A 26,544-nucleotide genomic window follows, 5' to 3' on the forward strand; every position below is an offset into this window, starting at 1 on the left:
AACTTCCTTCCAACGGCGTGACATAAGCTGACAGACATGGCTTCCTTACAGATGGCACAGAGGTTACACTCATAACTCCACTGCCACAGCTCATGGTTTACTGAGTTTGAGTGCATCCAATTATCTAAAAGTAGCCTACATGTGCAGCTCTATAGAAAACTAGTGCCGGTAAAACCCTTCACTGCACGGCTGTCTTTCACTTTTGGTTCACATGAAATTACTTTTCCAAGTTTCAAAATATTTCACTTCGGATTGTGAACCAGGTTTCTATTTTGCTCTGGCTCAGAGTTAGGGCTAAAGAAGTGTCAGATCCAGCAAAATTTAATCAGCTGGCCTTTGGCCTCAGGCCTATCTGTCCTGCAAATTCACCCCAAATCCCTTATTAAATATTTAATATATTCACCTGACAGACTAACAGGGAAAAGCTAATTAAAAAAGGTAGACCGCTGACTGTGATAGCAGCCATGGGCAATCTGGTGGAGATATAATGCCAACTCAACAGAGTCCAGGTCAACAGATCTTGCTCCGTGTTACGGTTCTTGCTTGAGTTTAGTTATTCACCATTCTTTATAGTTCCTTATAAAGATGGGAGCTGGAGTTGGACAAAAATAAGACACTTTATACCAACAAATTAAAGAAATACCATTGTAGAATTTGAATATTTGCAATGTTTTTAGTGATTAAAATGTAGAATAGTGCTCTGTTTTTTCTGTAAATTCTGATTCATTATTTAATTGTATTTTAAAAAATTATTATATTATGATTTGATTCTGTGTAAATATTCAGTGATGTTGTAATTTGTGCGAATATATATAATTTATTTTTTTTTTTTAAAGATTGTAGTTGAAGTATCAGTTCACTGTGCCTGTGTAAAACCCACTGACACAACTTTTCTGGACAATATTCTGGATGAAGCTTAAAAGAATGTGCATTTCTCCTGCAGTGCTATGGTCCACCATAGATTTAGCAGAGTAAAGTAACACTCCAGTGTCTCAGGGACACCTTGCTTCCATCATAAAGGAGAGAAATCCTCTGTTCAGAAAGAAACAAACTCACTTTGGTGTGCTTCGTGGTCAGCCCTGAGAGGTCCTGACAGGCTCTGACTCTTTCAGCTGCAGGAAAATGTCAAATTTACAGTAACTTCACAACATATGTCATTTATATGAAGCGCTGGAACACGTCGTTGTTGAGTGGAACAACAGTGTTAAAAGGTATCTTACTAGCAGGTGGGAGATCACCATGGGCACCCCGTGCTGTGTCCATACTGAGTATCTTGTAAATGCCATCTGCATGTGTCACAGTTATACTTACCTCCCACTACTTCATCAAGGCTGGTGCTGGCATCTGGTGTCACTGCCATGTCAGTGCTGAGTCACAGCACCACCACAATCCTTGAAGCCGCTGCAAGCCTGGTGTTTATTCTGACCTACTCATTTAGAATACAGATAATCAATTTTTCAGTGAGCTGATGCTGTCCACACACACACTCCCACTCTCTCTCTCACAAACACACTGTTCATCAGGTGCTGATATCGTGCTGTCACTGATCAGAGCTGGAGATGAAACTCTACTCATGTAGCTGGATAACCTTGACCCACAAAGGGGTTGGCTTTTAAAATTTGAAATTTGAAAGCTGAGAGAGACAATAACTCAAAACCATCATCTCACGAGCTTTTCTGAGCTTTGCTTGCCTGCACACAGATGTATTTCACTCAGTGGTGGCAGATAGCAGTCAACCCCACGTAATGCAGCGACTTCATCTTCACCTCTGTGACCTCATCCTTTAAGATGTTTTGTCCCAGGCCACAATGAGGGACTTTCAGGATGTAAAGCCCTACTTTTCTGTATCGTTAGAAAAAAAAAGAGCCATTGAGACACGAAGGGCACGTTTCATTTTCTTTTCTTAGTTCAGTGGTTCAGCCACTTGGACCCCGAGCTGCATAACACATTCACAACAATCGGCAAGCCCCAGCCGTCCCCCCCTCAACAGCCCAAATAGGAGCGCCTAAAAATAAGCAGCATGCCACAACTGTTGCGCTGCCTAATGTCTGACCAATCACTGGCCCATCTTCCCCGTAAACCGACTCCCGTTATCCGCGTGGATTAGCAAATAGACTATGATCACAGACGCTGGGTGACGTGGCCCGGGGGGTCCTTTATAAACCCATCTCTCTCCTCACCCGACTTTCAAGTTAAAACAGAGGGAACTCTTAACGGTGCTGTTCCAGCTCACCTGCCACGAAACTTGAAAAAGCGACATTCTTTCCCCCCGTGGGCCATATTAAAAGGGACGACTTATCAGGAGGGTGCCAATTAAAAAACAAAACAGACGACCAGCTGTCTTGCACGTTGTGATTCGGATCATTTAATCCATCACTGACACCAGAGGCTTCTTCGCACGTACATCCGAAAAATCTCTAAGCTGCTTTTTTTTGTGTGTAACTCATCCGAGTTTGAACTTTCCTCCGCGAGAGCGCGCTTGCCACCGAGCCGCTAAAGTTTTTTTCTTTTTTTGCGCACAATTCAACACACAAGTGTCACCGAGGTATAAAAGTGGACGCGGAAAAAGCCATCATGATGAGCACCAACTACGGCGACGACCAGCTGCCCCCGCAGTACTACCAGGCCACTGATTTCGGGGAAGAGGAGGAGGACGAGATGCCCGCCACGGAGAAGGACTTGGCCGAGGACGCGCCGTGGAAGAAGATCCAGCAGAACACCTTCACCAGGTGGTGCAACGAGCACCTCAAGTGCGTTAACAAGACCGTCACCGACTTGCAGAAGGATTTTAGTGATGGGCTGAAGCTCATTTCGCTCTTGGAAGTTTTGAGCCAGAAGAAAATGTACAGAAAGCACCACAACAGACCCAACTTCCGTCAGATGAAACTGGAAAATGTTTCTGTGGCACTAGAGTTCCTGGACAGAGAGCATATCAAACTGGTCTCAATAGGTAAGCCAGCCTTGGGCTCTATTAGCTGTTTGGAAAGTTCACTGTTGTCCTAAAACCCTAACAGGCCACTATTACTTAGGAACAAGTTATGAAAAAGAAATTTATGTCGCATAGATCCTAAAACATACAGAGGACCATGGCAAACACACTCTATTTTGGTATGTTATCAGGCCAGGTGTCAGTCAGCAATAACATGGCTTTTGCAGGCCCCTTGAAGGCAGTGCTGAGAGAGGTCACCAGCTCACTGGAAAATTATTGTGGAGGTGCCACTGAGGTCATTAACTTGTGCCAGGGCCAAAACCCGGCGCCTCAACACTGTTACTTTTGCTTACTCGCACTGCAGCAGTGTGGTAAATTACGGGCTGGAAATTCAGTAGGACTGCGCTAATGAGAATGACACACTTCATACATGCGGACAGCAGCTACACACACGGACACACAGGCAGCTGTCTCCGTCAGGTCAAGGTTCAGAAAGAACTCACAGAGGCTCTCTACTGATAGCCAATTTCTATCCAGAGCCATCAGCAACGTATGTGAGGTGAGGATTAACTGTGGTGGGATTTGAGGATCAGACAGTGCTGCAGAGAGCTGAAGGTACAATAAATTGTTGTGGATTTGTGGATGTTTTTGTCACGTCGACAGGGTCATAATAGAAAGACTTTTCTCCAGCAGAGTGAACAGAAAGCCACCTCTTAAAGATATTTAACAAACAGGGAGGAGAATTTTAGGTCTAAATGAAAACTAAGATGACATATGGCTTCACCATACTGACAGTAGACAACCCTGTGTTTTATAAATGAGAGTATTTATTACATTTCTGTGCTCTGGTGTCTAATGATCCTTGCCACACACTTGAGTGAAATTCCTGGCATATCTGAAGCTTTGGCCGTTGGACTGTGAAGGCCACAGCGTGTCCAAATGAAAGAGCACTACGGGTGTGCGCGATGACACCGGGGGAAAAAACACTCATCTCTCAAATCACAGGAGTTCTGTTCATCACAGGGAAGAACAGGCCGCAATCACAGGCATTACCTCAAAGTCTAGCAGAGTACATGTCCTGAATATTGTGTCTAGGAGTTAATATGGTTGTGTGTGTCTGGCACAGTTGTCGCAGCTGTACAGACACACTTTAGGTCAGACTGCTTTGACAGAAACAGGGCGTGATAATAACAGCCCTGGCATTTTGCTTCCTAGCACCATCTCCCTTCATGCAGCGCTATGGGGTTACTGCAGCCGTCTCGAGATAATGTCTCAGCCTCATTACAGTGACCCAGAGACACAAAGAAAAATATAAAATAACATAAAAAAACAAATCACCTCGGGCTTAGATGCTCATGTGTCACCATGTGTAACTAGATGCCATTTGATGGCTGTCTCTTTGACCACGCTGGTGCCGGACACAGCGGGATCAAAACCACACTGTGCCACATTGTGCCACCTGCTTCTGTCAGTCAGACAGCGACACATCAAACACTGCCTTCTGACAGGGGGGGGGAGAGGGGGGTCGGGGGGTGCAGATCTATGAAAAGTTAGAAGAGTCTCAATAAAACGCTCTTGTGATAAACAACTGGCATCAGAGGCGCCTCGTTATTAAAGCCTCGGTGAATTAAGTGGGGTGTATCAAATGAGATTAGTCGATTACACATTAAAGTCCTGCCTCTCGTCGGAGGTTATTTGGCTTAAATGGATGAAGTTCGAAAATTAGAGTGGATGTTATCGGGAGCTATTTGACAAACTTTCCCGTCATGAACTTCAGGAAATGAGCCGCACGCTAACTGTCAATGAATCTAATCTCCATCTATTTGATTTATCGCACTCTCGCGCAACAAGTTCAGGAGGTAATTGAAATCCAAGTGGTATTTATGCAGAGAGGGATCCGTTTCCACATATCCTCAGCTGTCACTATCTTCAGACTACCATTGTGACTGGATGACAGATTGTCAGGGGTCCTCAGCCAGACAGCTGTCTGAGAGAAAGGGACTTGGGGGTTGGGGTGAGTGGTGGGGGACAGGGAAGAGCATTAGATTCTTGTCTTCTCAGCAGTCAATCATCATTGTTTATATTTTTACCCAAAATAGCCTGGTCAACTCTGCAGAATGCCAGGGGAGCACTATGTGACAGATTACACTTATGCTTACATCTTACTATCCTAAAATCTATCTAGTATCTTATCAGGATGGCCCATAAGCATGAAAACAGAGATTGAAAGTTTATCGTGTTGATTTTTTTTAGCAAGTTCTAAATCCTCATGAACTCCGCTGTCACTGTTGTCCAACTACAGATAGCAAAGCCATTGTGGATGGGAATCTAAAGCTGATCCTGGGTCTTATCTGGACTCTCATCCTCCACTACTCCATCTCCATGCCCATGTGGGATGACGAGGACGACGAGGAGGCCAAAAAGCTGACCCCGAAGCAGCGCTTGTTGGGCTGGATACAGAACAAGGTGCCTCAGCTGCCAATCAACAATTTCAACCGTGACTGGCGGGATGGCAAAGCCCTGGGAGCTCTGGTTGACAACTGTGCCCCTGGTAAGAAGCTTGTAGTGGCATCGACTGACTCTACAGGTCAGGTCGTGCAAGCGCTGAGTCAGAATATGCACAGCGTCTGTTGACAGGCTTGTTGCGTGGCAGTTTTTCTTAGTGGAATTTGAGGTCGGGCATGTGCCCATTTGAAACGCTATCACTTCCTCAGGAGAATTCGTCTCCTCATTTAGAAATCGGGGCCTGGTTTCTCTTACTCTTTCTCTGTCTAACACTCACACACACACACACAAACACGCATCTCGTTTCAGATTCAGACGTCAGCCAGTGTAATCTGTCTCTGGAGAACAGGTAGTGTCATGGGGTTGCAGAGAGGTTGCTGATGACCGGAGGATGTCCCCGCCAGCTGTCCCACAGTCACTGAAGCCTTCAACCTCACTGTATCAGGCCCTGAGGCCCAGGCCCAGCTTTAGTGTTTATAGCTTTGCTGCTACACAACACCCCCAAATTTGGGCATCATTCCTCCTCTTCTGTCAAGGGGGATGCTTGGCCCTGCATCAAAATGCAGAATAATCTGTCACAGGGAGGTGCCTAAGCCACAGATCCAAAGACCACAAGGCCGCAATGTGAATCTCTGCCAGTTAAGGCTTCTGTGTCCAGCAATGAACACTAGAGAACCCACTTCTAGCTGTGCTTTACAGAGCGAAAGGTGGAGGAGTAGCAAGAGAAGTGTACAACACCATGTTTAACTGTGTTTACATGAGCCATTGATCTGGGGAGACGCATCTTTCAAACACTGTGCTGCAACCCTGACCATACAAGGTCCTGTCAGCGAAATACAGCAGGGTAGCTGATGAAACTAGCTCTGTTCTGAAAAACCAAAACACAGAGGCTCTGCTTCCACTTCACGTCCCAAAGTACAAGGAGCTGGTTCATTAGTTACCTTGACCTTGAACAACAGGATATCCTGTTTGACATGCAGTTAGCTACAGTTTCTGTTACTGTCCAGTTTTCATACAACTAAAGCATAGATGCTCTTTTCTCCTTTGGTGTTAAAATGGCCTTTACGGCATGGCTTAAAAGCATCAAGCGTAGCATGGTGGCAGGAACTCCCTGACATCTCTCACGTGACATTTTTATAAAGGTTTATTTTGCGTTGTGGTGAAAAAAACTTGCTTTTAGACACATGTAAACTCAACCCTGTTAATACAATAGTTCTTTGTCCATACTAATTGGATAATGGTATTCTGTGGTGTGCCTGCGTGGGCCTTTTGAGTGAGTGGCCACTCCATTGCCAACACTAATCCAATTTAGGCATTAGCGGCACAGAGCAGGCTAGCCACTGCGTCTGTCGAAGCTGTTTCTTTTGAACAGTCCTGAGAGATTGTAGAGCAGAAGTGCGGGTAAGGTCAGTCGCTGTTGTAGTTAGAGGTGTTGGAGAGATAGTAGTGACAACCCAAATGGCCCTATTATACCATGTGCAGTTTAACACCGCCTACGTCAGTCATTCCAGAGCTAAATTGCCTTTTTGCGTCCTGTCAGGTTTGTGTCCGGATTGGGCAGACTGGGACCCAAACAAGCCTGTGCAGAATGCCAGAGAAGCCATGCAACAGGCTGATGACTGGCTGGGTGTGCCACAGGTAAGATGCATGATAGACGCCAGTAACAAACTGCCTTTGAGTGTACTGCAGCTCAGCTGGGTGGGGCTGATCTCATGAAACAATGCAACATGAAAAGCAAGAGTGTTTCTTCAGTTTTCTGATTGGCAACTTAGCTATACTCATGGGACATAGGTTCAGAGAGAACAAACCAACTACTGGCAGATTAAACCGAAGCCTAATTTGCAAATGCAAACAGATCTCATACACATGGAAGGCAACACTGAAGTGGGGGGAAAAACAACAGAACTATAAAGAGACCAAAGTTTTTTCCAGGGAGATTATGCTGGAGGATGCCATGAAATATTTATTACCCAGCTCAGGTCTAATATTTCCATTTAGTTTATTGTAGCTCTTAGTAAGTGAGTGTGTAGGAGTTTCATTTTGTGAATTTGTGGAGGTGTGAGATTTCTTAACACCTTCCGAGCCAGCCTCTGAAACTGAGGTGTAAATATGCCTGCGTTCATCAGAATAACAATGTGAAGTGTGCGATATTTTCAGTCCCGTCTGTAAGACCCAGTCTCCGTATTGAAATGTGCACCGTGCGCGTTGTTTACTTGTTTGTCTAAGGCACAGGGTTAGTTACTCTCCATGAGGCTTAGCATTGGTGAGATAGCCAGGGGCTGTATGTCATGGCGTTGCAGGGCTGGGGGCTGGATTCCATTGTGGTGTTGTTAAGGAGATGTGGGAGAGGTCTGGCTCAGAATAAATCCCCCCCTTGCTGGCTTATTGAGGGCAACAATCCTTAACCCTGCTGTCCTGAGGTTAAATATAACCAGTGTGGCGCAGGGCTTTGTGCCAGTGTGTGATAGACAGGCAAACAAGTGCTAAAGGGGTGGAGAGGAGCAGGGGTGAAGGGAATAAATAAGTTTTAATCCTCATTAAATCCCACTGCACTATACTTAATAAGGCAAATGTGTATAAAGAGTAACCCAAAACCCTTGTTGCAAAAAAGACAGTATGTTTAATTAAGACATAAATAAAGCCGTGCTGTCTTTTTATGGTCACAGCTGTCATCGTGGTCTTTGCTTAAAAGCGAAACCGTGTCGTCTGTAATTGAAAACAGTTTTTTAATGAACACCAAATTTTTCCCACAGAAAAGGTCAGCCAGTTTGTGTGACTAACCGCTTTAACGCTGGCCGATTTCTACGCTTCAGGTGATTGCCCCCGAGGAAATTGTCGACCCAGATGTGGACGAGCACTCGGTGATGACCTACCTGTCTCAGTTCCCTAAGGCAAAACTGAAGCCTGGAGCTCCTCTCAAGCCCAGACAGCTTTTTCCAAACAAGGCCAAAGCCTATGGACCAGGTGGGCATCCCAACATGAATGAATGAACAGCTCACAACAGTTCGTACAAGTACTATGACATGAATAATGAATGTTCACCTTCTCAGTCTTGAAAACAGTGATGCTAGGTACTGTTACTGTATAGATAATTTAGCAGTAACACAAGTGTGTTCCCTCAGGGAAACCTTTTAATACTTCTTTTTTGGTGGTGCATCACTTTGTTGCATTTGGTTGTCTGTAAGTGTTGCATTGCCCCAAGCTTTTGTGAAAGAAACTCATATTTTATCCGATTGCATTAAAAAATTTATTTTCTGTACTCTCACTGCATTTGCCTGCCTTGCACAGCAATGTAAGCTCAATGCTTTATATTAATTGGATAATTGTAATCTAGAGGGGCCTATTTGTTTGCTCTGATGAGAAAGAAAAAACATGCCTCATGTTTCTATATTTATATCACAGGCATTGAGCCTCATGGAAACAAGGTACTGCAACCAGCTGTGTTCACTGTGGAAACTCTGGAAGCTGGCAGTGGTGAAGTCCTGGTCTACGTGGAGGATCCAGAGGGACACAAAGAGGAGGCGAGTCATACATGATACCCAAGGGTTGTTTGGCAAGCTCGTCAAGCTCAGAGCCCCAAATTCAAAATTTGATTAAAGGGCTGGAAAGATAGTTGGCATGCCCCCTTCATCATCCCTCCAGGAGGTATTTGAAGAGTCAGTGATAAAGCAGGCTCTGAAAATTACTAAGGACAAAAATCACATCCTTCATAACGAGTATGAGATGATGCCCTCAGGAAAAAGGTACAGGGTACCAAACTGTAGGTTTACATTTTCTTTAGTGCCATTATCAGTCAAATTATTGAATTATTAACCCTAATGCTAAATTTAGACCTCACTTTGTCAGCCCAGAAATGACCTAATCCAGGTGACACTGGGGCATTGGTTTGAAACCAAAAAAATGGGTGTTGTGTATGACTACTGCTGCGTCTCATCATAATGGACCAAAACAAAAGCTGCATCCCAGCAGAAAAACATAGATGGGAAATATTTTTAGTTTTCCGTGGAAGTTCTGTCACTTCTGTGAGATTTTTTCTACTGCTTGTCTGTATACAACTGTCAACATGCCAAAGCAAATTAGGAACGATGTTCCTGGTGTAGTTAGGTGAAACTGTCAAATGGAATAACACACGACAGCCAGTATTATACACACGTACGTGGAAATCACTAACAAGCATTAGCAGCAGGCAGTAAGCGTGATTAATCAAGGAGAAGTGTAAAGCCTGTCATGCCTCTCAGTTCTGGAAAGGCAAGATTTTCTAACTCTGTAGATGCCTAATCTGACTATAGACTGTATATAAAAGATGGGTGTAGCTACAGTGACTTCACCCATATCCTGTCCTGTCCTTGTCCCGTCTCCCTTCCCTCACTCCAGCCAGTGTCGCTAAGGGCTTGCTCATAGAGGGTTGTCTGAATGTTGAGGTTTCCACCTTACAATATAAAGCACTTTAAGGAAACTGTTGTGGTGTATATAAAATTGAACTGAATTGAATATGGACTCATAGCAGACAGAACAGTAGGTCGTAGGGGCAGGGAAAAATATTTTGTCTGGCAACTTTGTGTCGATAAAAAACTCGATATTTTATCAAATACATTTAAGTTCCCTGGAAATACAGTGAGCAAGAGGGCTCATCTCATACACCACCATCCTGAGATGATGCGAGCTGAGTAAACTTACATTGAATCAGCTCGAATGCACACAACAAACACTGGACACACTTAGCTTTAACCGTTATCCTAATCATCCATTGCAAAATACTAATAACTGCAATATGCTGAGTACCGTGGGTTGTATGGGTATTCCCACCTCTAGTAATCAGAAAGAGCGCTGGTTGAAGGCAGACACATTGGTGTCACTTTTCAGAAATTGAAGATATGGCCAGCTTTTATATACAGTTTATGAATATTACATTGTGACCATTGCAACAACACAAAAAAATTGGCTCATCTTTGACTAAATGTCTCTCACTTTGACTTTTTTGTTCTTCAGGCAAAAGTAAAACCCAACAATGACAAAAACAGAACCTACACTGTCACCTATGTTCCTAAAGTTGAGGGAGTTCACAAGGTGAGAGCCCACTGGCAATATTTATTATGTGTTTTAACTATAAACACGGTCACGACAGGATAAAACGGACTCTGTATTCAATTTGTCTTGTTTTTTCCTTCAACATTAGGTGAAAGTGTTGTTTGCAGGCCAGGACATTGACAAGAGCCCGTACACAGTGAATGTGGCAAAAGCTTTAGGGGACCCGAGCAAAGTCCAGGCCAGGGGACCAGGTCTGGAGCCCACAGGCAATGTGGCAAACAAACCCACATACTTTGACATCTACACAGCTGGTAAGCATGAAAAAAACACCCACTGCTTACTGAAATCATATAGAAAACAACAGTCCTCCAATAATCAATGGTTTTCTGGCAAACGTAGGTGCTGGTAATGGCGATGTCAGTGTGGTCATCGTCGATCCTCAAGGCAAAAAGGACACGGTGGAGCTCATCCTGGAAAACAAAGGGGACAGTGTTTTCCGTTGCACCTATCGTCCTGTTCTGGAGGGCCCTCACAAGATTCATGTGCTCTTCGCAGGCCAGGAGATCCCCAAGAGCCCTTTTACTGTCAACATCGCAGAGGGTGAGCCATCTGTCTGTGTTGTAAATTAGTGTCACACAAATCTGATTTCTTACCGTGCTGTAAGTGTCGCGGTGATCAATCCATCACAGTCTGCAGTCAACTTTATTTATCCTGGAAACAGCCACCCTGTAAAGTCCATAATCCTTCCTATTTGTCATTTCTAGCTCCAACTGTTGCTCCTCCCAAGGGAGCACCACTGCCGATAACTCCTCAGTCAGTGCGCACCCCTCCTGGAGCGAAGGGTGCGACGGGGGCTCCTCCCCAAAAACCTGACCGTCCAAGTTAGTATTGTCTCATTGGAGGAGCTTGTGCCTCTTGCCTAGCCAGATTGACACAGTGCAATCCTGTGCGCCAGGCCCTGCAGATGCCCCTCTGTGCTTTCCTCTGAGTTTTTGGTGCCGTGGCTTTATGCCATGCTTGGTCGCCTGCTCTATCGTCCCGTGTCCTGAAGCTTGGTGATTTAGTCATGTTCAGAGAGAAGAGAGAGAGAGAGAGAGAGAGAGAGGAAATGCAGTGTTGTACACATAGTTTGCAGTTTTTCCCAGTTAGAATTTCAGCCACTTCCTGCCTGTCTTTGCTCCTCTCTCTTAAAATATCTGTGCTTGTGCTGTCGACATGTTTGTTTTCATCATGGCTGCATTTGCCTCAGCCAGTATTCCATTCAAAGCCTGCCCTCAACATTTCAGAGTGACTGACTGAAATGTTGCCGGATGCTTCCTTGATGCCCCGTAATGTGTCAATATTTTGTGCAGCACTGCACTGAAATTTGTGCTGCAGAAAGCATCATTCTCATTTACAGGTTCAGTCTGTCAACATTTGTGGAATCCCACTTCAACACTTCAATTGGAATTTGCTACTAACATTGCTGCAATCAGCTCTTGGCTACTCTGCTTTTTTTTGCTGCTGAATATTTTTCTCACACTTGTTGTTATTCCTTTCAGCCATAAACCCAAACGCTTGCAGAGCTACTGGCAGAGGGCTTCAGCCTACAGGTGTGAGAGTAAAGGAGGTTGCAGACTTCAAAGTTTTCACCAAGGGAGCCGGCAGCGGTGCACTGAGCGTCTCAGTCAAAGGACCAAGTGAGTCAGACAGCTCTGTTCTCTGCATCACTCCTCCTCGTGCATTTTTAGAATGATTTCCTTTGTTTGGGCCCTTTGTCTGCATTCACATACGCGTACGATACGGCACTAAACAACAAAACGAAATGCATAAAATGCGTCTGAGCTGATATTATTCCTTTTCAGCTGGAGCAGAGGAGCAAGTGAAAGTGCGAGATGTGGGGAACGGCGTGTATGAGTGTGAATATTACCCCCTTAAACCTGGTAAATACACAATCACCATCACCTGGGGAGGCCAGCCCATCCCACGCAGGTAGGGTCCTATTGTTGCCTTCAGCGATTCATTAATAATGCGCGATCACATTTGTGCCAGGTAATATTGTGTATACTTCTTTTTCTTCTTGTGTGCCGCAGCCCTTTCGAAGTTCAGGTGGGTGCGGAGGCAGGTTTTCAGAAGGTGAGGGCCTGGGGTCCTGGTCTGAAGACTGGCATGGTGGGAAAATCTGCTGACTTTGTGGTAGAGGCCATTGGCACTGAAGTTGGAACGCTGGGTAAGATGTGTGCAGGTTATGCAAGCTCTTATGAAAGAAAAGTAATACCATTCTTCAGTGCTTTAAATCTGAGCTTTATATGTGTGAATGCTTCATTTTTCTCAGGCTTCTCGATTGAAGGCCCATCACAAGCTAAAATTGAGTGTGATGATAAGGGCGATGGCTCCTGTGACGTACGCTACTGGCCCACCGAGCCCGGTGACTATGCTGTCCATGTCATTTGTGACGATGAAGACATCAAGGACAGCCCCTTCATGGCTCACATTCTGCCCGCAGCCAATGATGCTTTCCCTGAAAAGGTAATTCTAGCTGATATCACTTATAAACTGAGAAAGTACAAATCACATCGCCGAGATCTTCAACTGCATCCCAAATAATGTATTTCAAGGTGAAAGCTTATGGTCCAGGCCTGAAGCCGACTGGTGTCATTGTGAACAAACCGGCCGAATTCACTGTTGACGCCCGCATGGCTGGGAAGGGTCAACTCAAGATCTACGCACAGGTATGGCCTGGAATCCTTGTTTTGCATTCATAGGAGTGGGTCACTTATATTCATGTGGGGTGTACAAGCCAGACCTGACAAGATTTTGTATCCACTAAGGATGCTGAAGGCTCCACCATAGACATCAAGATCACTGACAGGGGAGATGGCACATTTCACTGTGTATACACTCCTGTCAAGCCCATTAAACACACCATCATCATCACCTGGGGCGAGGTCAATGTGCCCAGCAGCCCCTTCAGGGTAAGAGACTTGTAGATGTACACACACACACACGCGCGCACACATGACTTTATACCGCTCTCGAAATTAAGTCTATTTAATAGGATGATACTTCACCAGATATAGACAAAATAAGAGGACTGCAGTGGTTGTACTTCAATCAATTGCATCTGCTTCAAGTACACTGTGAATTCATTAGGTGCTGGTTGGAGAGGGTTCTCATCCAGACAGAGTCAAGGTCTATGGGCCCGGAGTAGAGAAGACGGGGCTCAAGGCTAACGAGCCAACATATTTCACTGTGGACTGCAGTGAGGCTGGGCAAGGTGAGCCTGAACAAGGAGATGATGTGGGTGGTTACAAAAACACTCCTAAGTTTAGTCGACCCTAAAGAAACTAGTGCTGCACCATGCAAATGTAAAAAAAATGTAGAGCACAGAAAGAGAAGAATAAGTGAATCTGTGAAGCTGAATTTATTTGAAATGGATGACAGTATTTTATAAATAAAGCCAGAGGAGTTGAGTGACTGCTTCAATATATTCACACGCTCAACTTTTAAATAACCTTTGTGAACTGTGCTCATTGTTATGCACCGTTAGGGGACATCAGCATTGGAATAAAATGCGCCCCGGGGGTGGTTGGGCCTGCCGAGGCTGACATCGACTTTGACATCATCAAGAATGACAATGACACCTTCACTGTCAAGTACACTCCACCCGGTCCAGGCCGATATACCATCATGGTGCTGTTTGCAGATCAGGTAAGAAAACAGTTTTTGCCTGAGCTGAGGGGGCCGGGCCGTAAAATTATCAGTAGTTTTCATTTTCATTACTTGGTAATTGTATTCCCCAGGAAATTCCAGTAAGTCCGTTCAAAGTGAAAGTGGATCCTTCCCACGATGCTGGAAAGGTGAGAGCAGAAGGGCCTGGCCTCAACAAGACAGGTGAGCTTTCGTGACATCTACACTGTATAGGTATTTACATTCGCAACCACTTCCGTTACATTGCTTTAATGCTCTAGCTTTGATACAAAGTAATAGAACAATTTGACAAGACGCATGTGCGTTTCAGGTGTGGAGGTGGGCACTCCAACCCACTTCAATATCTACACAAAGGGAGCTGGCAAGGCCAAGCCTGAGGTGCATTTTGCTGCGTCAGGCCCAGGAGAGGCAGTTCGTGACTTTGAGATCATCGATAACCACGATTACTCCTACACTGTCAAGTACACGGCTCTTCAACAGGTACAGCGGACCTCTGCTCGATGTCCAGTTAGATTAGAAAAGGAATTATTCACAGTAGTGCCATGCATTATTAAATACTCATTCTTCTTCTGGTGTTTTTTAAATTTTTTTATTTATTTTTTAGGGCAACATGACAATATCCGTGACTCACGGAGGAGATCCCATTCCCAAGAGCCCTTTCCACATCACAGTGTCGCCAGCTATGGATATTGGAAAAGTGAAAGTGGAGGGATTAGATACCAGTAAGTTATAACCCATCACACATCTATAGTCCAGTTAACTGTATAATTACATGTTTTATGTAAATTTATTGTGCTCTTTCATGCAGAAGTGGAGGTTGGAAAGGATCAGGAGTTCACAGTTAACACAAAGGACGCTGGTGGGCAGGGCAACGTAGGTGTGAAGATGACCTCGCCCTCTGGCCGACCAATCCCGTGCAAGCTGGAATCAGACAAAGCCAAAGGCGTTCACAGTGTGAAGTATATTCCCCCAGAAGAGGGGCAGTACAAGGTTGATGTCAGCTATGATGGGAACCCTGTGATGGGAAGCCCTTTTGGGGTTGAAGCAGTAATGCCTGCTGATCCATCAAAGGTAAAAGATCATGAAAATTGTATAGATTTCTGCACTATGTATGAAGACATGTTTCTCTACCATCTCCCGCAAACTAACTTGACTGTTGCATCACAGGTGCGAGCCTTCGGCCCAGGTCTGAAGGGAGGGGTTGTGGGTAAACCAGCTCCATTCACTATTGACACAAAAGGAGCTGGTGCAGGTGGGCTCGGCCTCACGGTGGAAGGTCCCTGCGAGGCAAAAATTGAGTGCCAAGACAACGGTGACGGCACATGCTCAGTCGCATACCTGCCCACTGAGCCCGGCGAGTACGCCATCAACATCCTGTTTGCAGAGCAGCACATTCCAGGCTCTCCCTTCAAAGCTGCAGTCCGCCCAGCCTTTGACCCCAGCAAGGTGACGGCTAGTGGGCCCGGTCTAGAGAGGGCCAAGGCGGGTGAACCAGCGACCTTTACTGTGGACTGTACCAGAGCAGGCGACGGCGAGCTCACTATCGAGATTGTGTCAGAGACTGGGGTTAAGGCGGAAGTGCACATCCAGAAAACGGCTGAAGGCACCTTTTCTGTCACATACATCCCACCCTTCCACGGCACACACACCATCACGATCAAGTACGGCGGAAACGTGATTCCCCACTTTCCAAAGGTCCTGCAGGTCGAGCCCTCTGTTGACACCACGGGTGTTCACGTCTACGGGCCTGGAGTGGAGCCCAGAGGTACACATGACAAAATCACCTCAAAATAAATCACTGCATTACATTATAGACATAAAGGTTTGTTTTATTGGTCGTTACCGCCTTAACATATATGCCAACTGCCCAGAAATAAGTATTAGTAAAGATATCTAATATCTCAGCACCTGAAGGCCTATTTTCTTCTCTAGGTGTTCTCAGAGAAGTCACAACCCACTTCATTGTGGATGCGCGCGCCCTCAACAAGGTTGGAGGAAATCACGTGAAGGTTGACATTATCAACCCCTCTGGCACCAATACAGACACCTACATTACTGACAAGGGAGACGGCACCTACAGAGTGGAATATACGGCGTTCGAGGATGGTAGGAGCAGTCATTATGTTAGATCATACATAAACTGTGGTGAAAAATGTCCAGATTTGACCCGATGCAGATAAATGGAGGATTTTACATGGACAGGGCATGTGAAAGAGTTCATACAGACAGAAAAAAATCGCTAACAGTTGCTTGCATTGGGCGCCATTTGGGAATAAAGCTAAAGAGATGGAAAAGAAAGAGCGAGTGAGAGAGAGAGGGGGGTATAAATACAGAATGATGCAGTGGTGCAATGATGTGAGGGGCAGAGAGCAGGGAAGCAGAGAGTCAGACAGGCTCTGTTTTATAAATAGTGCGCACAGAAGCTCTTAACCAGGTATGTATGTGTGCTGAAGGCTGCCTGCACACAGCAGTACAGCAGGGGAATGACAGGGGATATTAATAGAGACCTATAGCACAAAGCAAAGATATCACAGAGCACTTCTCTACCACCAGACATGCTCTAATATCACAGCAGTGTGGCTGGGAATCTGGTGTGTAGGCCTACTGAGAGGGCTCTGTCAGAAAAATGTTGTAACAGAATAATGAATAGGGAACAGATGTAACGCCTTGTACATTCACCCGAGCGTCTGCGCTTTTGATAGTGTCTTTTATAAATAAACAGATGTTTACCTACCTAAAAGGGAATTTGTCTGGCCCATAATTTAAGAAGCAGTAACAGAATATATATATATATATATATATATATATATATATATATATATATATATATATATATATATATATATATATATTCTTGTGTTAAAAACAAGCAGACACAGAGGTTTGGCGTCAGACCTGTAAGTGATGTATTCGTTTGTGTGTAGGGATGCATCTGATTGAAGTGCTGTATAATGACGCGCCGGTGCCTAAGAGTCCCTTCAGAGTGTCTGTGGTGGAGGGATGTGATCCAACCCGGGTCCGTGCCTTTGGACCGGGTCTGGAGGGAGGAATAACCAACAAACCAAACTGTTTCACCGTGGAGACCAGGTACTGCTGAACCACATATAAGACAAAAGAATATAAAGAATATTTGCATGTTCTTTAAAATGTTTTTCTTTTTCTGTATTTTGTGGATAAAACACAGAGAGAGAGTATATTAGAACCCCAGTGTGAACATTTTTTAAATTGTCTGCTTCTGTCACAGGGGTGCTGGTACAGGAGGCTTGGGTCTGACCATCGAAGGAGCCTCAGAGGCAAAAATATCCTGCAAGGACAACAAAGATGGCAGCTGCAGTGTGGAGTATGTGCCCTTCACTCCTGGAGACTACGATGTGAATATTAACTACGGAGGTCACCCGATCCCCGGCAGTCCGTTCCGTGTGCCAGTTAAGGATCCCGTGGATCCCAGCAAAGTAAAGTGCTCAGGTCCAGGTCTGGGCGCTGGAGTGAGAGCCCATGTTCCTCAGACTTTCACTGTGGATTGCACCAAGGCTGGACAGGCCCCACTGGATGTCAAACTCTATGGCCCAACAGGTGTGAATGGGCTCTATTAATAAGAAAAATTGTCATTAATGCACCAAGTGAGTGACAAATAGCAGTAATTATGTGGCATGTCTTTATTTCTAGGGACCGTGGAGCCTGTTGGTGTGAAGAATAACGGTGATGGAACCCACACAGTTCACTACACTCCAGCCCAGGATGGCCCGTACACTGTAGCAGTCAAATATGCTGACCAGGAAGTCCCACACAGGTAGAGTCTGAGTATAAGAGTAATCCAGGCAATTTGTTTTGATGTCTTGTTTAAATCTCTGCTCTTTGTGTCTGGATTTAGAAGCGCTAAACACATTTTTGTGTCCCATTTCTACCTTTTTGTCACACTGAAAATGTAATTATATTTGCTACTGGCCTTGCCAACAGTCCATTCAAGGTAATGTCTCAGCCTGGGCACGACGCCAGTAAAGTACGTGCCAGTGGCCCTGGTCTCGATACCAAAGGTGTGCCCGCTAGCTTGCCTGTTGAGTTCACCATTGATGCTCGTGACGCTGGAGAGGGACTGCTCACTGTGCAGATTCTGGTAGGTTTTCCTTCCTATTACACAGTATTTTCTAAACAATAAGACACTATGTAAAATAACATGAAATGTCTGGTCACAGGACCCAGAGGGAAAGCCAAAGAATGCAACCATCCAGGACAACAGGGATGGCACATACACGGTCTCCTATGTGCCTGACTCTACTGGCCCCTACACTATCACCATTAAATATGGAGGAGATGAGATCCCTTACTCCCCATACCGTATCCAGTCTCTGCCCACAGGAGATGCCAGCAAATGTCGCGTCACAGGTAGGAAAATACTTATGATAAATAACAATATTATCAGCAATTTTAATTTAATGTTCATGTTTTTTTAACCATCATGCTCTTTTTTTATTTCCGCAGTTTCTATTGGAGGACACGGCGTGTGTGAGTATCCAAAGCTTTGCTTTTATATCTGCACTGCACTGCTGGAAGACTTTACAGGAATCAATGCAGCACATTTTACCACTTATCCTTCTTTCCTCTCTGTCCTTAACAGCAAGTCTGCAAAAGCTGCAGACCTCTGAGGATACAGTTATAACAGTGGATGCCAAGGCTGCTGGGAAAGGCAAGGTGACCTGCAAGGTTCTGACCCCACAGGGGATGGAGGTGGACATGGATGTGGTGGAAAACCACGATGGCACCTTTGACATTTACTATACAGCACCTGAACCTGGGAAATATGTAATTACCATCCGCTTTGGGGGACAAAACATCCCTAAAAGCCCCTTCCATGTGATGGTGAGTAAAGGATTATTCGCTAGCTGCCACAGTTCTGTGTGCTTTTAAACTGACATTCAGTCGAATGAAACCAACAGTTCATTTTTTCTTGCTCCTTGACAGGCCACAAATGAGCCAGTCGTTCCCCGGGATACTGTGGATCCTCTCTTCCGTCCCGTTAACTTTCTCGTCCCCTTCACACCACAGCAAGGCGAAATCACAGGTGTGACAAACACACACAAAAAGTCTGCACACACATGCCCACAAAATATCTTATTTTTTAGGTCACTGACATTTAACCGTCTTGCCTCTGCAGGTGAAGTGCGGATGCCTTCTGGCAAGACTGCTCGCCCACACATCACTGACAATAAGGATGGCACAATCACTATTAAGTACCAGCCCACGGAGAAAGGCCTGCACGAAATGGACATCAAATATGATGGAAACCACATACCAGGTCAGCAGCACACCATGTTGGATGGATGGATCGGAATTTAGTGCTATTGATTAATTTTGCTCCAGATTTAAAAATATAAAATGCAGTATTAATCACTGGTTGCTGATGGTTATGCACTCTTTAGGAAGCCCTCTGCAGTTCTTTGTGGATGCAGTGAACAGTGGAGTGGTGACTGCTTATGGCCCAGGTCTGAGTTATGGCATGGTCAACAAGGCTGCCACTTTCACAGTGGTCACGAAGAATGCAGGAGAAGGTAGCAGAACATACGCTTTTTTTTTAGTGATATTTATGAGACAACTGGAAAGAAAAAATACATAGCGGAAGTTTTTTTTTTGTGTCCCTTTCAGGTGGTCTGTCGCTAGCAGTGGAGGGCCCCTCCAAGGCTGAGATCACCTGCAAGGACAACAAAGACGGCACCTGCACTGTGTCCTACCTGCCCACAGCACCCGGAGACTACAATATCATTGTCAAATTTGACAACAAGCACATTCCTGGCAGTCCCTTTACTGCCAAGATCACTGGTAAGGAAGTACATTATAATATGTATACACTATACACATAGATATATATATTGAATCTTTAAACTATCACTTGCATTTATGGCTCGACAAAGATCTAAATCATCTCTTTTTTTAATTAAGGGGATGACTCCATAACCAGAACATCCCAGCTGAATGTCGGCACAGCGGCCGATGTGTCCCTAAAGATCGCAGAAACTGATCTGAGCTCTCTGACTGCCAGTATCAGAGCCCCATCTGGCAACGAAGAGCCGTGCCTACTTAAGAGACTGCCCAACAGACACCTCGGTGGGATATTAATTTTCCTGTTACACAAAGACTAAGAAGAGTAGAAGATTGATAAGATTCACCTGATGGATTTAGGCTTTTTTTCCCAGGTTGGTCGCATTGAATTTCTTTCCTCTGACCCTTCTTTTTATGCCCACAGGCATCTCTTTCACTCCTAAGGAGGTTGGTGAGCATGAAGTGAGCGTTAGGAAGAATGGCATGCATGTGGCCAACAGTCCTTTCAAAATCATGGTTGGCCAGTCAGAGATTGGTGAGGCCAGCAGGGTGAAGGCTTTCGGTAAAGGCCTGGTGGAGGCACACACTTTTGAAATGGCTGAATTCTTTGTGGATACTAGGAATGCAGGTATGCTTTTTAAATGGTACATGACACACAGACATAGTTTTACAAAAAAGAAGCAAATAAACAGTCAAATCTGTTGCCTAGGTTACGGAGGTCTGGCACTGTCAATTGAGGGTCCGAGCAAAGTGGACATCAACTGTGAAGATGTGGAGGATGGGACTTGCAGGGTGACCTACTGCCCAACAGAGCCTGGAAGTTACACTGTTAACATCAAGTTTGCAGAAAAGCACATCCCAGGTTAGAATCTTTTACTTTGGGAAAAAAAGAGGATATTTTTTTATCTTAAAATGAATTAAATCTGCATATGTGTGTGTGCGTGTTCTTTCCAGGAAGTCCTTTCACAGTGAAGGTGACCGGAGAGGGAAGGATCAAGGAGAGTATTACTAGGAAGAGACAGGCCTCATCCATTGCGTCAGTGGGAAGCACATGCGGTCTTAACCTTAAGATCCCAGGTGAGCACAGAAGCCAGTTAGAAATGGTTAGAGAGCAGAGGAACAAAGGGGAGCGATTTTAAATAAATGAAGCTACGGTATTTTTACATTTATACTCTCACTGCTTCTTCCTTGCTCTAGGAAACTGGTTCCAGATGGTTTCAGCTCAGGAGAGGCTAACGAGGACATTCACTCGCAGCAGCCACACTTACACCCGCACCGAACGCACAGAGATCAGCAAAATCCGCGGTGGAGAGACCAAGAGGGAAGTACGAGTGGAGGAGAGCACTCAGGTGGGAGGAAGAGGAAGCCCATTCAGAGATGTTTTTGGAGACTTTCTAGGCAGAGAGAGTCTCAGCAGCTTCGCCGGCATCACTGCCAGACCTGAGGGTGAGTCTAGCTCTGAATCCAGCTTTAGCTGCCTGCTAAATCACCGATGTACTCTATGCCTATTATATATATCCTGGATTGTTTCTGATCTGACGTTTTACCAGTTGAGAGTGGTTCCCAGGCCATGACAGCTCAGGTGACCAGCCCCAGTGGGAAAACAGTGGACGCCGACATCGTGGATGGAGGCAGCAGCACCTACAGTGTGCGCTTCATCCCTCAGGAAATCGGACCCCACACAGTCAACGTCAAGTACAGAGGCCAGCACGTCCCCGGTAGCCCCTTCCAGTTCACCGTGGGTCCCATGGGGGAGGGTGGAGCACACAAGGTCCGCGCAGGCGGTCCCGGGCTGGAGAGAGGCGTTGCTGGAGCGCCTTGTGAGTTTCCTGTTTGTAAACAGCCATGCTGTTAACGGGAATGACTGTGTTTTGACATTCTTCTTCCTTAAGATTAACATTCTCCTTTACTTTATCATCTTTAGCTGAATTTAGTATCTGGACCAGAGAGGCAGGTGCTGGTGGCCTGTCCATTGCCGTGGAGGGGCCCAGCAAGGCTGAAATCTCATTTGAGGACAGAAAAGATGGTTCCTGCGGTGTCTCCTATATAGTGAAAGAACCAGGTAGAACTTCTATCACACACAGCCGTGGTATTTTCCTCATGCATGTTTTAGCAGTGCGACTCGTGTGTGTGTGTGTGTGTGTGTGTGTGTGTTTGTTTCTGAGCTGCTAAGCTATTCAGTAATTCCTGTGAGCCTCCTCCACTTCATTTGATGGTGGAAGTAAATAACCTGTCTGCCTCCCCAGGTGACTACGAGGTGTCAATCAAGTTCAACAACGAGCACATCCCTGACAGCCCCTTCATCGTTCCGATTGCTACACTGTCAGACGAGGCCCGCAGGCTCACTGTCACAAGCCTTCAGGTTAGCTCTCGCACACATATGCACACTTCCACACACACATACGCAGCTGTCAATAGTCACATTAATTATTTGTCTCAGCAGCTATCACAGACAAAATAGATACGCAATCACAGAATATCAAGGTAGAATAGCAGATGGCATGTGACATAATGTGCGATTGGTTGCAGATCTTTCTAAAAGCACTTTGCCCTTGAAGTGTAATTGAATGCCAGCGCTGGAGCAGTACCCATGAATATAATACTGCGATGCTGGCCAGTGATGAAGGGCTGGATTAACTGTCCCTCTGTAATGTGGGGCATCACAAGCTGTGCTATGTGAGCACTCAGTTGCTCTGCTGTGATTGTGTTTCCGTCTGAGTGAAAGCAAGAAAGCAAATTGTGAGCTGAAGATAAAGATACCTCTGACAGCTCACGATATCGGTGTCAGTGGCAGACAGATGTTGTTTTATTTGCTTTCATAGTCTCCGTAACAGCTGCCAACGATGCTAAAACCATGTATTTTTAGTTAACTGAAATGCCACTTCAGAGCACTTTTTCTCGCACTAGAAAATGAAAAAGGCAGGTAAAGTGCAACAGCAGCATTTAAAATGTCACGCTATCTCTGTCTGCTAGGACCTCTTGTCCATCTGTGGGGCAAAAAACGCTAAACGCCTCGCTGTAATCTTTGACCTTTTCTGCCTCTCACACGCAAATGCTCTATCTATTCTCGTTCAGGCATGATGAGTCACACACATTGTGTCCCTAAATGTGTGGGCCGCACGCACACACACACACACACACACACACACACACACACACACACACACACACACACACACACACACACACACACATTTTGTGATCCTATTATTACCTGTCTTTTGCAGGAGAAAGACTTGAAGGTGAACCAAGAGGCATCTTTCATGGTGCAGCGCAACAGCGCCCGAGGTGTGGTTGATGCCAAAGTCCACACCCCCTCTGGCTCTTCTGAGGAATGCTATGTCACAGAGCTTGACAGCGGTATGCACCACCCTCAGCTTTTAGCATTAAGTAGGCTGCACAACAGAGATAACTCAGGTTTTTTCATTTCAACGCGTCATCTGTGAGCATAAGAGCAGAAATGTCTCCTCTTGTGTTTTTAGACAAGAGTGCAATCCGCTTCATTCCACGAGAGAACGGAGTTCACTCCATAGATGTCAAGTTCAATGGATGCCACATTCCTGGGAGCCCATTCAAAGTGCGAGTGGGAGATCCAGGGCTTATTGGAGACCCTGGCATGGTGACTGCACATGGCCCTGGACTGCAAGGGGGAACCACAGGTGCATTTCACTGCCATTCACCACCATGTGCTCCTGCTATTGTTAATATTCTTGCACAATTGCAACAAGGGGGAAGCCCTTCAAACATCTGCATCTTTCTTCTCACAGGTGTACCCTCAGAGTTTGTGGTCAAAACCTGTAACGCAGGCTCCGGCACTCTGTCGGTCAACATCGACGGGCCGTCCAAGGTCAAGATGGACTGTCGGGAGTGTCCTGAAGGCTATAAGATCACCTATACACCCATGGCACCCGGCAACTATCTCATCACCATCAAATACGGCGGGCCACAGCACATAGTGGGCAGCCCTTTCAAAGCCAAAATAACAGGTGTGCTTGACAGTATATATCTGCATGATAGGTCTTCGATTGAGAGATAAGTGCATCTCTGAAAAGTGCAGAAGTAATGAAAATGTCACGTCTTCCACGTGTGTGCTTCTCCGTGTTCATCTTAGATAAAAGCTGTTTTTCTCTTGCACTGCAGCAATATATTCCTGTCACTGGCTGACGGAAAAAAAACATTCCCATTTTTTTTTATTAGTGTTACATAAAAATGCTTTCAAGTTTGAAAACAACTCCCAAGAGTCCCTGAAAGTTCACTTTATTTGAAAGTGGTATAAAATCTTTTCCAATTTGGGCTTCCTTGAATGTTTCCGTTGAGGAAAAACTCTCCCTATAAACAGCAGCTTTTCCTCCCTCATATCTTTGTCAATACCCAGTGTGTTATGTAATGTCTGGATTAAGCCATGATGGCTGGAGATAACTTTTTTTTTCTCTTTCTCTTTCTCTTTTTCTCTCTCCCGCAGGCCCGAGGCTTTCTGGGGGACACAGCCTCCACGAGACCTCCTCCGTCTTGGTCGAAACGGTTACCAAAACATCCAAAGTGGGTGGTGCTTACAGCTCCTCCTCTTCTACCACCTCATCCAAAATGACGTCAGATGCTAGCAAGGTGGTTTGTCGTGGAACAGGGCTGTCCAAGGCTTTGGTTGGGCAGAAAAACAATTTTACTGTCGACTGCAGCACAGCAGGTGAGGCGATAGAGATCGAACATATTTTGCGTGAATACAGAAAAAAAGCAGGATTTGAGCACTGGTATATACAGACACCAAAGTGAGGTTTATTAAATGATTCACACTGTAACCGTATGTTAACACGTAGTTTTAAGCTGCTATGACCTCAGTAATCTCAGGTTTTTTATGCAGTGAATGAGTGGGATCTGGATTTACATATTTCACAATATAAAAGTCCAAATTTAGTTTCAATTCCCCAAAACAGTTGCCTCAAGGTGTTTTATATTTTAAGGTGAAAACCCAACAATCAGGTCACCTGCCTATGAGCAAGCACTTGGTGACAGTGGGAAGGAAAAACTGCCTTTTAACAGGAAGAAACCTTCGGCAGAACCAGGCTCAGAGAGGGGCATCCATATGCTGTGACCGGCTGCTAGTGAAGGGAGGAAGAAAAGACAAAAGACAAACTGTGGAAGAGAGTCAGGGATTAATACATTAATAAATCATCATAAAAACCTAAAATTCTGATACAATCAAAGCTCTCTATATTTTTTTACACTACCTCCCTCACTTATTTCGGGCTCAACCAAATAATTTGTTAACATCATCATCATAGATGGCTGGTAAATGTTAAATTGCTCATTTTCTTTCGGCAGACAGCTGCAAACTATATTTGCATATTTAATGCTACGCAAGAAACATAAAGTCTAATTTCCTGAAAAGAGTATAAAAATGTATAAAAAACACAAGACAATGTGATCACAGAGGTCATGATGAACTGCAGAAACGAGGAATATTTCTCTGTTACTTTGTCATTTTAGGAAACCTCTCTGACATCATACATTTTCTTTTCATTGGCTGAATAAAAGAATATTTAAACTTGCACAACCACCAGCTTTTGTAGACCACTATCATTAAATCTCCCTCTTGCCGCTCCATCCAGGTACCAACATGCTGATGGTGGGCGTGCACGGACCCCATGCTCCCTGTGAGGAGGTCTACGTCAAGCACATGGGCAACAAGCTCTATAACGTCACCTATACCGTGAAGGACAAGGGCAGTTACACCGTCATTGTTAAATGGGGCGACGATAACGTGCCAGGAAGCCCGTACAAAGTGGCTGTACCATAAAAACAACAGCAACAGTGACAAAAAGACTCCATCCCTTTTGACCCTCCACGCTTTCCTCCTCATGTGCATGCATCATTCAGTGCTTCATTTCCGGCACCGCTGTTTGCTCTTCAGCAGGGATCACAATCTACTAAACATGCAAGAAAACCTGCAAGGACATTTGCTTACAGAATTACTGATGGCAGAGAAGCTATTGTGCCAAATTATTGTTTAAACTTCAGATGATGTGTGCGTGTACACTCACAGGTATGCATCCACATTCAGACGGGTGTGGGGGCAGCACTGTGGTTCAGAAGTCCTTGAGCGACCCCCAAATGGCACAAGTACACGAATGTTAAACAGATGCTAGAGTAACAGTGTTTAGAGTGTGATACAGTATGGTTTTGTATGATTTAAGAATGACAAAATTGACTTTTTTTTGTTATATTAACCTTTTTTTTTTTGGTAAGTCTTTGCAGACCTAATAAAGATTTAATTGCTAACTTTCCAGATGAAAATGATTTGGTTTATTTGATTTCACGCTGTGCTGGCAGATGCTTCGCGGGCTCTGCAAGAGGCATCTCTTACGTTTTACATTTCCATAGTTTCATCATGCAGCTATTTTCTGACCACTGCTGGTTCCTCTGTCTGAGCAGCTGTCAGGATTTTTCTTTTCGATCACCGCAGCTCTCAGCTGAGTAGCTGCCCTTTAGATATTTGAGAGCTGAAAACTTTCTTCCCGGCAAACTTCAGACTGTGCAACCAACATTTAAAATCGACTCTCCTAAAGGTCTTCATTTACCTT

The 26,544-nt window shown here is 45.1% G+C and overlaps 1 protein-coding gene across 2 annotated transcripts; it reads left to right on the plus strand.

Annotated features, from left to right (window-relative positions):
• The first annotated feature begins 2,001 nt into the window (after window positions 1-2,001).
• Window positions 2,002-26,257, plus strand: LOC309711069 (filamin-C-like). Of its 2 annotated transcripts, XM_082541077.1 has the most exons (47): window positions 2,002-2,950; window positions 5,232-5,480; window positions 6,975-7,072; window positions 8,248-8,398; window positions 8,837-8,955; window positions 10,424-10,501; window positions 10,611-10,773; window positions 10,862-11,062; window positions 11,227-11,343; window positions 12,004-12,141; window positions 12,307-12,433; window positions 12,535-12,671; window positions 12,777-12,970; window positions 13,060-13,173; window positions 13,273-13,416; window positions 13,595-13,718; window positions 13,992-14,152; window positions 14,245-14,335; window positions 14,463-14,632; window positions 14,757-14,874; window positions 14,961-15,223; window positions 15,320-15,917; window positions 16,085-16,258; window positions 17,077-17,239; window positions 17,397-17,725; window positions 17,819-17,942; window positions 18,110-18,266; window positions 18,346-18,535; window positions 18,632-18,655; window positions 18,768-19,009; window positions 19,112-19,211; window positions 19,305-19,445; window positions 19,570-19,698; window positions 19,793-19,966; window positions 20,087-20,251; window positions 20,391-20,594; window positions 20,676-20,828; window positions 20,921-21,043; window positions 21,164-21,412; window positions 21,517-21,786; window positions 21,891-22,028; window positions 22,213-22,328; window positions 23,194-23,326; window positions 23,449-23,625; window positions 23,734-23,952; window positions 24,429-24,650; window positions 25,573-26,257. In XM_082541077.1, the coding sequence occupies exons 1-47, from the start codon at window positions 2,575-2,577 to the stop codon at window positions 25,758-25,760; spliced, it is 8,235 nt and encodes a 2,744-aa protein (XP_082397203.1). In that variant the 5' UTR covers window positions 2,002-2,574; the 3' UTR covers window positions 25,761-26,257. The 2 variants fall into 2 exon arrangements, with proteins under 2 accessions (XP_082397203.1, XP_082397204.1); XM_082541078.1 differs by lacking the exon at window positions 11,227-11,343 and having other exon boundaries at window positions 2,003-2,950.
• The last annotated feature ends 287 nt before the right edge of the window (window positions 26,258-26,544 follow it).

Source organism: Aulonocara stuartgranti, assembly GCF_965226115.1.
Source record: "Aulonocara stuartgranti genome assembly, chromosome: 7".
Lineage (NCBI taxonomy): Eukaryota > Metazoa > Chordata > Actinopteri > Cichliformes > Cichlidae > Aulonocara > Aulonocara stuartgranti.

Excerpts from the sequence above, each read along its gene's own strand:
- LOC309711069 (XM_082541077.1), top strand. The coding sequence starts at position 2,575 with ATGATGAGCACCAACTACGGCGACGACCAGCTGCCCCCGCAGTACTAC. Across the intron at positions 8,956-10,423 it reads CAGAGGGACACAAAGAGGAG|GCAAAAGTAAAACCCAACAA; the intron begins GCGAGTCATACA and ends TTTGTTCTTCAG. Across the intron at positions 11,344-12,003 it reads CCAAAAACCTGACCGTCCAA|CCATAAACCCAAACGCTTGC; the intron begins GTTAGTATTGTC and ends TATTCCTTTCAG.